General features: G+C 41.1%; 1 protein-coding gene across 2 annotated transcripts; it reads right to left on the bottom strand.

The window, feature by feature from the left end:
• Positions 1-1,941: 1,941 nt before the first annotated feature.
• On the bottom strand, positions 1,942-10,485 carry TXNL4A (thioredoxin like 4A). Of its 2 annotated transcripts, XM_068200694.1 has the most exons (4): positions 10,409-10,485; positions 10,077-10,250; positions 3,206-3,309; positions 1,942-2,520 (listed from the first exon to the last, which is right to left on the bottom strand). In XM_068200694.1, exons 2-4 carry the CDS (start codon positions 10,227-10,229, stop codon positions 2,349-2,351), a joined length of 429 nt encoding a protein of 142 aa, XP_068056795.1. In that variant the 5' UTR covers positions 10,230-10,250; positions 10,409-10,485; the 3' UTR covers positions 1,942-2,348. The 2 variants fall into 2 exon arrangements, with proteins under 2 accessions (XP_068056795.1, XP_068056805.1); XM_068200704.1 differs by lacking the exons at positions 10,077-10,250; positions 10,409-10,485 and adding an exon at positions 8,692-8,775.
• Between the last annotated feature and the right edge of the window lie 1,625 nt (positions 10,486-12,110).

The raw sequence follows: 12,110 nt of genomic DNA, 5'->3' as shown, positions 1-12,110 counted from the left end.
ACTAAAAAAATGGCAGTATTTGTATGCTACAACTGCTCAGTTGTTGCTCTTTTCACAAGCCCACCCAAAGCTGTGCACACCAGTGCAGGTAACATCACCCAGGTATTTATATTGTGACAATTTCAATTCTTTGTTAGCTGTTTTGATGAAAACAGTTTATTTTATTTAAAGACCTGGAAAAAGATGAGGAATTCTAGTTGCCAGGCATGTCCAGAAGAAATTGGTAGTCAGAAAACAGGACATCTGCAATGCAGTTAAAAGTGGCTATACACCAAAACTCTGGTAGCCTTTGCAGGGAAGATTTAATTTGAAATGTAATGGGAACCTTTTACCATAAATGTAAACAGAAACTGAAGCATTGCCAGGTTAACAGAATACCTCAGCTAATGAGGGAGAAATGCTTCTATTACAGCCTTCATTAATATCAATAAATCATTCCAATTAATGCTTTAATCAGTGTAGACTTGCACGTATTGTCAGACTGGGTGGAGAGGTTGGTATGCTGGAGGACAGGCTGGAGAAGTGGGCCAACAGGACCTTGCTGAAGTTCAAAATGCCAAGCTGGGCAGGTGTGAGAGGCTGGCTGGCACTGTTTTGCAGGAAAGGCATCTAGAGGAAAGACTGACTGAGTGAGCAGGGTGCCCGGGCAGCAAGGTCTGCAGCAACCCACTGGTCACTATTAGCACAAAGTAGGGCCCGCAAGTCATTCCCCATCCATTCCCCTCACTGGGAGACCTCACCCACAATATTCTTTCAGTTTGGAGGCTGCCCAGTTCAAGAGATGCAGTGGTGTGAGGGAGGTAAAGAGCCACCAAGCTAGAGTAGAGTACAGCGGATACAAGGTTTGAGAGAAATCCGTTAGTTCAGCCTTAAGAAAGGACCATGGCTTCTTGCTGCCAAATAGGACCCCATGGCAGAGCACAGGGAACAGACTCTTGTTGAAGGTGTTGTACACCAGGGTTACTTGACACAAGCTGAAACACAGAAAATTCCAGCTAGATGCAAGGAACACCTTTTTCAATTATGAAGGTGCTCAAACAGCAGAACAGGCCTTCCAGAAAGGCTGAAGAATCTCCATCTTTAGAGAAAAAGGACTCATCAAAGTTGGAAGACATCTTGAAGATCTTCTAGTCCAAGATGCTCAACACTGGACACAGTTCTGGGCAACGTGACCATGTGAAACCTACTATGACTAGGAGGCTGACATTCCCTTCCAACATAAATTATTCCACAATCAATAACCACTCTAAACCAGATTAACTTCAGCATAAATTGAGACCCTTTTGTTTTACTTTCTTCACACTTTCTAAATCCTCTACAACACACTGGGTAGTAGAAGTAAATTCTTCATCTTGTAACAAACTGGATTTCTTCTTTCTGGAGAACGGAGCTAGCCTGGTAAACATGCATGTATCAGTTTAAAAAACAAACTAGCCCCCCCACAACATCAACTCCATTACCATATAAGTTGTCAGAAATGAAAAGGAAATTTCAAAAGCTATGCCACAGTGGAATCCAATTGAAGTCTCCCAAGTACATGTGCATTTTGGTATACTATCAGGCAAACTGGAGGTCAAGTGACAGCATGGGTTTTGGTTTCCTCAGCTGCTGTCTGCAGCCAGCTCCAGAACTGCAGTTATGCTTTGGCACTGCAGAACTCACCAAGTGCTTCAAAGTGAGTGCACAGGCACCATGGAAAGGAGTTTGGCACCACAAGTCCATCAGGCTGATGGGGGAGTGGTGGTGAGCAAAGTCACGGGAGATGTTTTCTCCGAGTTTTGCTAAATATTAACAAATGCATCTTGTTTTATTCACATTTTTAGTGGATGCAGGGGACTAGTATGAAATGCAAGGAAATCCCAATAGAAGTCATCTTCAACATTATGGACTTGCACCCAATTACATCTGTATTCATTGTCAAATTTCATTAGCTGAAAAAAATTAAGGTGAATAAGTGGAACTCACTTTATTCTTAAAAAAAACTATAGTATAGTTTTCCCAGCTATTTGTGTAATAAAAGCAAATTAAACCATTTGAAATGCTTTTCTACAAACAGACTTTTTGTGTACAAAAAATATGTAATACCAAAAGGACAACAAAGGAGAATCTCTAAAAAAAAAAAACCCAAAAATTCAGCTAAAATATTACTGCAGTAATATTCAAGACAGTTCCAGGCTTGGGTTTTCTACTTCTCAAATAGAATTCAAATCTTTTAAATAATTCAAATTATGCTCAATATTCAAGGACTTGTAGGGTTTTTTTCTTTTAATATACATATATGTACACACATACACAGAAATAAATTTAACTGGACATAGGATTATGAAAAAAGGTAGCCCAAAGAAATATCAGTATCTGTATTTAGTGGAATAATCTTTTGGCGATACCACCAAACCTCGACCTTTGCGGGCTCCTCTATAAACAGTTTCTATAATGTCAATCATCTCCTGCTTATCTTCCATTGCCCAGTTGATCTTGTTGTTATTACCTGTACCTAAATCAATCATGATGTGTTTGTTCCTTTAAAGAGGAAGAACAAAAAAAAAAGGTTAATATGTTATTATAATTCTTGAAGAAGTCTTATACCCCACTCCAAATGCTTTGTAGGATCAAAGGAAGCCCTTATAACAAGCTTGCAAAACCAGCATTACTCCTCTCACTTAAACTGACATTTTACTGCCAATTTTTAAAGCAAGAATAAGGACTCCAAACATGTCCCCAAAATGGTTACTCAAAGTAATTATCCTTCAGCATATTCCTTATTGTTTGTTCTTTCCCACTACTGTCTCTCTCCAGAGAGACTTCTATGCTTGTCAGTAGAACATTTTGTTTCATCAATGTAGAAACCTTAACTCAAAAAAAAAACAACTTATTACTTTTGATTTATCTTGAAAGCAAGATTGGCAAGCTTGACTGATATGTTACTACCGTATTCTCTACAGGAAGTTTGAGATTTAAAACTAAGAAAAATGGATATTAAACCCAGTTTTCAACATCACTAATTTGCACCATATTATCAAACACTGTTCCCAGGCTAATTGGAAAAGAAACCATTTTCCAATAGAATCAGTTTACTCTTCTGTAGAGCAATGATGCCTAAATATAGGCATCAGTGTGCTATTATGCATTTGGAAATGATCTGCTGAGACACTGTATTTGACAAACAGAAAGTTTAAATGAGTTATATTCCATAACCATCACATACCTGAAGAAAAACATGACGGTACAGGGATCATACAACTCGTACATCTTGTTGAAGTCTGGTACTTCAGTGATGTCCACAAGATAAATAACAGCAAAGTTTTTAACCTAAACGGAAGAAAATAGAAAATACAAAAGCAATATATATTACCAATTAAAAGACATAAGCTTTCATTATTGTTACATCTACTTTCCAAATTATTAAGTCATAAAATCAGAATAAACAGCCTTGCTTTTGTTAATCACAACAACCAATTAACATGGAAAATATTTTTCAATATAGCCAAGCTCATTTCACATCCAGTGTCAACTGGAAAGATACTATGCTAAATCAACATCCAGAGAAACAAATGCCCTTTATATAGAACTGAGAACTCACAGTGACATGCACAGCTCTCAACAAGTAGAATAGTTACTTTGTGAAAGCCAAGCTGACATATTTTGCCTGTGTCATCAGCTGCTTATAGACTTCAGAAAATTAATGATCTACAATGCCCTGGTGCCTGCCTCCAATCATTTTCCCCCCTCAATAACATCCAATTTGTCTAACAAGACTCATTAAATGAAGAGGAAACTTATAATTTAATTTTAAAACTGGTAGCTTTTTTTGATAGGTGCAAAGCTAAAACTTAAAAGTATAACTGCTAAAGAAATAAGACCTTGATGAGAAGCTATTGTCCGGATATTTTTGGTAAAACTGGCTTTCATTTTGCAGAATTACTCAGATGCAAAAGAAACCCTCCCCTCTACTGTCACAGTCAATGCCTTCATTCCTGCAAGAAAACCATGTCACATTTTTGTTTCCTAGATGCAGCATACTTGTCATTAAATGGAATTAAGGGAAGTTTAGGTTTCTAAACTTAGCTCCTTAAGTGCACAGTAGAAATGAACACACTCACACACATTACATTCTAAGTCAGAAGTCACCCAAATTGCACAAACATTTAACTGTAAGGTATATTATCAAATGCTTTTGCACTACACCAGGAGTGCACAATTGTGCCTCCCCATCCTCAGTTACCTGCTAACAAAATTTTGGTCCCTCCCATTTGACTGCCCAGAATTACCAGCCTGAGGTTAACATAAAGGTCTAATATCTATGACAAATGCACTGTTCATGACAGTACTGCCCTCTTGTTAATTTTGCTATCAAAAGTCTGGAAATGCTATGATGAGTATAATATCTGCCTGATGGAACAATATTTTATTTTAGTTCACAGAGGAGGATTAGTTTGTATGAGAAAAATCTGATATATTGTGTAGCCTGTACGTAGACATCCTAGCAGGCACTTTACTGAGAAAGTATGGAGATGTTTATTTACCAAAAAACCCTCAGAAATGCAGAGTAAATAAATTTTTATGGACTTCTGCTTCAAGACAGTTTCAAAATTATAAAAAATAATCACACTTCAAGAACATAAGTATTACTAGCAAAGAAAGGAAAAGCTCTTATAGAGCAAAGCAGCATTTAAAGTTTTTACTGTGCTTTTTATGAAGCCAGTTATAGTCCTAGGTTCAGAAAACATTCTAATGAAAACATCCTGTTTAAGCCATGTTCTAAATCAGGCAGGAGGTAAAGCCTTGTAAACTAAAATAGTCATAATATCAAACCCTCTGAAGGGATCCTTCACACCCATTTCAATTTTACATTAAAGACTTCTAAGAACGTTAATGGGATGTTAGAGGCAACACTATTTAGCTGAGAAGTGACTGAAGCTACTCCCTGGTGAGCCCTGGCAGGCAAAAGACAGTTGTGGGGGTTTTGGTCCTTTTTTTAGAAAACAAAACACCTGAGGAGCCATTTTCATTTTATCCTATCATTACTTCTTCCACCCTGCTGGCACTTTTAGCATCAGCAGCATACCTTCACCATATGGGGAAATTTCTACAACACGCTCAGCAATTTTGACAGAGCACACCATCTTTGAACAATTAGTTAATTTGGAACTTGCAAAATTATTTTAAGGTAAACCTAGCATTAATAAAACATTCTTAGGGCCTGTTTTGTTCAGTAAAACATTAGTCCAAGGAGATTTACATGTTGCACCAGAATACCTCTCCATAAGCACTCCTAAACCAAAATTTTACTTCCAAGAACTCTGTACTCCAGTTAGTACTGGAACAAAAAACCTTTTAAAGTTAGTTTAACATTATATGCATTTAATTTAGTTGAGCTTCTGCAGAAGCAGAAATGCTTGTCACTAGCAGTGATCATCAACAGCCTAGGATTTCCTACAACAGAAACAGAGTATACAAGTTTTAATTTGTTATATAGATCTTGCTAAAAGATTTGGATCTGAAATGGATCACTCAATCACCTTTGCAGAGCACATATGCAAGTCATCACCAAGATCCAAGCATCCAAGACATTTAATTAAGTCTTCCTTCTATCTGACCTTTTATAGAAGTGAAACTGATGACAGTCACCTGCTGAAAAGCTTATATTAAGTCTGAAGCAGACCTTAAAGCTGGACTCAAAATTGAATTCAAAACTTTAAAAGTGGTTCTATTCTTTACCCCTCGCTGTCCTAATTTAAAATTTGACAAGATCACCACTCCAAACCAAGTTAGCTTACAAGCACATTGAATGAGGGTGTGCTTCGTTGAGTTTGGACATGGGCTGCTAAGGATAGCAGCAGGAAATAGGAATTCAGGCCTAAGGAGGACTATATAAACACATAGGAGAGGGTAATGCAGAAGAAATGATCACCCTCTCCATGGCCTATGTAATGTTTAGGGGCTGGGCAATTTAATGTGCTAGGGTGGGCAAGCTTGTCACCAAGAGGCATTTCATTTCAACGTGAGACAAGCCTTGCAGAGGCTCAGATGTCTCTTTTTGCACAGTACCGACCAGTTTTAGAGCCTGAAGAAGCAGTTCCCGTCTCAGACGCAGTATTGGAGCCAAGACAGCAGCAGTACAGAGCAGCATCTGAGCCAGCTTCACACACAGCTGGCTCTAATTCACAAAAAAAGCTTTGATTTAAGCAAAAGGAGTGGAAGTACTTATGGATTCAGACATCTATGGATGTGCACGGTTTGGTTGACCCCTCCCTGTTGGGATGTGAATTCATTGCTCAGACAGAGCTCTCAGTTGGAAACCTACATTCCTGTACAAAACCAGCTTTGCTACCCTGTCAAGGCAGCAGTTGCTAACAAGTTTTCCATGAGACTTGAGAGTTGTAACTGAGGATACAGTATGGACACCCTAGAACAAGAATAAAATACAACTCTAAACATGCAAATCCAACTAAATACAAGCAGTTGCAGTAGTTACAAGGGCGACTACAGTGAATTTGTTAATATAAATCAAAATTTTACTGTAGAGACTATGAAAAAAACCTTGTATTATTTTAGAAATTGAACACATAATAACACAAGTTTATCCTGAAAGTGCTTAACCCCATAACATACACTAAATGCAGTCAATTTGTTGCAGCAAATCAACTGCTTTCTGCAATTTCTGCAAAACTCTAGTGAGACACCTCCTTCTGGGCAGCACCTCACTTGTGCAACAACTGAAGATAAAAGCATTTTCAGAGATAGATATTAACTATTTCTGACATTCCTGACTTCCCTTATCTGTCTTTGAATTCTAAACTTCCTCTGCCTTACCAGGCTATTGGAGCTGCTGTTCCATGGGGACAGGGTAGAGTAGGAAACCTAAGTCAAACTGCAGCATGGATTCAAAATTGTATGACTTGCTTTCACAGGCTGAGCTTCAGTTTTGCTGGTTTTCCCCCTTCTCCCCAGTGATGGTAGTTTCATAGATCAGTCTAATCAATCCACATGGCTGAACATGCATGTGGAAAACCCAGAAGTACATTACTGCCTGGCCACTGTTCCAGGCTGTTTAAATACTTCACAGAGCTGTATCTGCCAGAGGACTCCTATGAAATCTTTACACTGAATGGCTCAAGACTATAAAGCAGACAAATCTATAGGACTTTGAGATTCTGCATCCTGTCTTCATGAAGATTACACACTTTGCTAATAAACACGAAACACAGATGTAAGAAAAATCATATGCCATGGGACTAATTTGTCCTCTGAAATTCTCCTCCCTGACTTCTTCCATTAACAATATCCTTCTAAAAAATAAATAAATTCATTCCTACAACATGAGATTGACACTATGATTAATGCCTAGGATGAATAACAAAAATCGTGAAGTTTCTTGAAATTTCTGTCAGAGGTAAGTAACACTCCTTTTTTTCAGTTGTTAAGATTTCAGCTGCCTTTGAAAAGCAAACCTTACAACCCAAATATCTAAGGAAATCTGAAACAAGATCCAAGATTCTATTTTCTCATCTTTCTAACCAGTTTCTAGACAGTGTTGTTTTTTTTTTTTTCTGCTTACAGGAACAGAACACTACTTTATGGGCAAGAAAGTCACAGAAAAAAATACAGGAACTGAGACTAGCATTTGCTACAAATGAATTGAAGGTGGCTGGCATTACTGAACTGAACAGAGCAAGTACAAATTCATAAGTATGTACTGACAATATTTATTTGAAGTTTTTTCTTGCTAATTATGCTGTAAGTTTTGGCAATAAATTTCTAGGGGAACACAGAAAGACATTCTACTGCCAAGAGCAGAGCTTACAGCTAATAATTTTGAAAACTACAGACATCAATAAATTGAATAACTTTGCTCAGCTTTTCATTACATACACTAGTAGCTAAAATACCTATATGCTTTTTTCACAGCTACCTCTTTCCCTGCCCCACCTTCTTTCCCTCTTTCACTTTTCATGTAACCTTACCAGAAATGCAGAGGCACAACTAATGCTTGAGGACAAGCCACAGTTATTCACACTTCTGATTATGCTTAAATAAATGCACAACATTTGAAAAATCCTCCCTAAACCCACATTGATCCAATACAACAGTTACCTGATTTATATTCAGTCATAGATAAATAATTTCTTAAACAAGGTGTATTAATTTAGCAAACCAATCCTTGTATTTTAGGGGATAAGTTTTTAGAATTATGAGTTCCCTTTAAAGAAAATAAAAAAGTGTCTTTTTAGAAAAGGTCTTTAAGGCAAAATTTGTGAAACTCAATTCTTGTTTCAATCAATGTTTGACTGAAACCCTGACAAAGCAAAAAGAACTCTAACATCTTACAATTATGATTTGTTTTGACATTCAGTGAAACCTGGCTTCTTTTTCATGTAACACTAGGGGGAAAACCCAGTCAACTCCAAGTGGAATACATTTCAGTGAAAATAATCTACTTTGTACTTTAATATAGCATTCTAGTTTCTTTTCCCATAAAAACTGAAAACAAAACCTTGTTCTCCTATCATAAAGTACAGATAAATATTACTGCTACCCAAAAACATGCTGCAGTCTAAAAGAATATTGCACCAGGGTAACAAATGTAAAATACAGCCACATTGTCTTCAAATGTAGCCTGCAATTATGGCACGTTAACATTCTGTATTATTCTCTAGAATAAACACCTGTACAATTGGAACTTTTACTCACTCTTTAAAACAGCAGAGATCCAAACATGGCTTGTAAGCAAGAGGATGAGGTAGGATCTCCCCCTTTAATTTGCCATTTCTGCAGAGGGAGATTTTTAAATAAGAAGTTACTTTGTTCTTTCTTCCCCCAGTCACCCCTAGCTGCCAGCAGGTCTGCCAAATTGCCAAGCATCCTGCCATAAGTCCATACTAACAGTATCTGAGCATAACACTCCCACCAGGCTGAATATTAAACAACTGTATTAAAACATGTCACAACTCTTTACTGCATTCTAAAACATGTTAACCCCTGGCTGTGGGTACAGATCTCTAATTGTGGGGATTTTCAAGACACGAGTTATTTTTAAAAAAACTTCAGAAGGCAAAGTAAACCACAAAAACAACTCCATGTCAATCTATGCAGCATGCACAGAATTTTGTATGAAAGCAGTGAAGTTGTGGACACCACATTCCTGGCCACAGGAATGTGTTCAAAGCCAGGTTGGATGGGGCCCTGAGCAACCTGGTCTAGTGTAAGACACAGCAGGACAGTTGGAATGAGATGATCTTTAAGGTCCCTTCTAACCCAAACCATTCTATGATTTCTATGATAGCTGGCACCTTTTCCTACCCAAGTTACTGTTTCTGATTCAGAGTTTTTTACTTCTTTCTTCATGTGGTTCAGTTAAAGTGCTGTCAATATTCTACATCTACTGCTTCACTAAACCTTTAGCAAATATATGAAAAGGTAAATTATAGATGATTGTGTATTCTAATTTTTCCTATCTGTGTTATCTTTCTTAAGTGACCAGCTGTTTATAATCATTCAGTTTCCATTTGAAAAACAGCTGTGGAGTTTGGCTCTAAGAATTTAATTCAGTCCATGCAACTCAGTGGAATGCTACTGGTGTCCATGGATAACATCACTGACAGATTAATACTGCTGATAGATTAATCAGAATTATATGAATGACAGACTAATCAACACCATCCAGCACATTTTAGCACCTCACCATTTTTAAGAGCCAAAATGAAAGTAACTTTTCAAGTTATTCAGATGGAAACCTGAAGGTACCACACAATTCCACCGTAAAGTGAGAGTGCTGCGTTACCTGGAACCGCAGCAGCCCTACCACCGAGCCTGAATGCCGATGGCCGCTCAATGACGGGTTATTAACAGGCAGCAATCTCGATTTCCGAACATCTACGATGCTCTTTTCACCCCCCAGAACACCACAAACATCAAGGCAGTCTTTAGGAGACACTCGTGAAAGTGAAACCACACAGCTTTCCCGCTGCCTCCTAAAGCTGGGATACCTGAGTAGAATCCTAGTTATAAGCTGCCCCAGGCTCCAAGCAAGCCATGGGGAACACTGAGCTCAGAAGGAGCAGAAAGCTCCCGTTTACCTTCTCGGCGATGCTGTACAGGACCTCATCCATCTTCATGCACGTGGGGTCCCAGTCGTGCCCGAAGCGGATGACCACGACCCGGTCCTCCTCCGACAGGATGGCCTGGTCCACCTGCCACCCATTGTGCAAGTGCGGCAGCATATACGACATCCTGGCGGCCTGCTGGGGAGCCTGCGGGACGACAGCGAAACCCATGGAGCTGAGAGCCCGTCCACTCCCCGGGCCCTTCCGGGGCGCCGGCGGGCACCGAGCGCCAGCACCGAGCCCCCCCCCGGCCCTCCTACCCCGGCGCGGCCCGTCTATCCCGGCGCGGCCCGTCCCCAGCGCACCCCGCGAGCGTCCTTCCCTCAGAGACAGGGAGCGCCGGGACGGGAGGGAAGCGGAAGGGCAGGCACGGGACTGCGCGCGCACTCGCGCGGAGACACACGCGCGCTTCCGGCATGGCGGGGGACCGGGCGGGGCGAAACAGCCGCGTTCCCCACGGTAGGAGACGCCGACGCCGAACGGGCGGACACGGGCTGGCCAGGGACACCCGCGTCCTCCCTCGCAGGTGGGAGGTGGAGCCGTGCCGTGGGGATTGGCGATGCCGGCTAGCACAGGGAGAATGAAACAGAGGTGATCAGAGCCCAGATCTCCTACTGTGTGCTGCTGACCACTCTGATTGTTAGTACATTCTCCTGTGCCTCCATGGGATTTGATCAAGGAGATATGCTCAGAGAAGCTGTGGATGCCCTATTCCTGGAAAAGTTCAAGGCCAGGTTGGACTGGCCTCTGAGCAACCTGGTGTAGTGAAAGGTGTCCCTGCCCATGGTAGAGGAGCTGGGTCCAGATGCTCTTTAAGGTCCCTTCCAGCCCAACCATTCTGTGATTCTGTGCTATTGCATCTCCTGGCTGTGGAAGGTTTTCTCAGTGTATTCACCCACAGCAATGACAATTTTCATGGCCCCTGCCCTGGCCCTGTCGTGGCAGCTGCACTGCCAGCCACTCCCAGACTCGCGGTGGGGTTCCATGAGCTCTCCCATCGCTCCGGCAATCAAAATACCACTACGAGACCACTCTGGGCAAACGTTCCAGTGGAAGTGGTCAGCAGCAAAACCAGCACATTCCAGCACTGGGTTCTACAATCGAGCTGGCCATTGGCATAGACCATCCCAGACCAATCTGTTTCCATAATTCCACAGCAGACACTCATTTGAAAGGTTAGCTTGCAGCAGGCAGAGACAAAAGTATAGTTTCCACTATAAAAATTCCCCACAAGATGCAGCTTGGGCTGTGGGGAGCAATGTGATTTGGTGGCTAATAGCTTTGCCCCACAATTGCTGAGCTCTCCAAAAACTATCCAATCCTCATCTTGCTTTATCGCCTTTTTAGGACGTCCGGGGACGGGAGAAGGAGAGGGAAAGGAGAGACAGTCCGGTGTGGCTGTAGACAAGGGCAGAGACAGCAGGGGCGGTGACCCTCGTGCCGGAGCTTCCCTGGAAGTCGCCAGCCCCGGAGCGGGCGGTGCCTGGGCAGGGCAGGGTTAAGCGAGCGAGGCTTGGCAGGAGCGGATGTGCCCGGCCCCAAGCAGGAGCCGTGAGCTCCTGACTCTTCCCGCTGCCGCGGGATCGAGCTGTGAAAGGCACGTCGTCGGAAAGAAACCAGTCCTGGTGAGTGCTTTGGTTGTCACTCAGGTATAATAAGTCTTCTTCTTTAGAGAAGTTAGTGGGAGAAAATGGTCCTGGATAACGCAGGCTGTTAACTTTAATTGAAAACTGAGTTAGGAAAAATTACGTAGGTTTATTTTGTTATGATTTGTTTAACTCCAAGGTGATACAGCAGTGCCATCCAACAAATCTGCGAGTAAGGAGCGAGTCAAGCTCCACAGATTAAATAAGGCAACTTCAATTAGTGCTGAAGTTAATACTTAAACATATTTGCCCCGTTGTCTCAATCTAAGCCATATCTTCAAAGTTTTCTCTGCAATGCCAGGACCAGAACTTACTACACTCCCCTTATATGAAATAATTAATATAAGGTAAGTGTAGTAAG

This window comes from Anomalospiza imberbis, chromosome 1, assembly GCF_031753505.1.
Source record: "Anomalospiza imberbis isolate Cuckoo-Finch-1a 21T00152 chromosome 1, ASM3175350v1, whole genome shotgun sequence".
In the NCBI taxonomy this organism is placed as follows: Eukaryota; Metazoa; Chordata; class Aves; order Passeriformes; family Viduidae; genus Anomalospiza; species Anomalospiza imberbis.
The sequence above is the reverse complement of the archived record's forward strand: the minus strand, read 5'-3'. Positions and strand labels throughout refer to the sequence as shown.

What these genes read in the sequence shown, in the direction of transcription:
- TXNL4A (XM_068200694.1), bottom strand. Translation starts at nt 10,229, where the DNA reads ATGTCGTATATGCTGCCGCACTTGCACAATGGGTGGCAGGTGGACCAG. An exon ending in TGTACAGCATCGCCGAGAAG is followed by an intron (nt 3,310 to 10,076) that starts GTAAACGGGAGC and finishes TCTTCCGTTTAG; the next exon opens with GTTAAAAACTTTGCTGTTAT. An exon ending in ACCGTCATGTTTTTCTTCAG is followed by an intron (nt 2,521 to 3,205) that starts GTATGTGATGGT and finishes TCCTCTTTAAAG; the next exon opens with GAACAAACACATCATGATTG.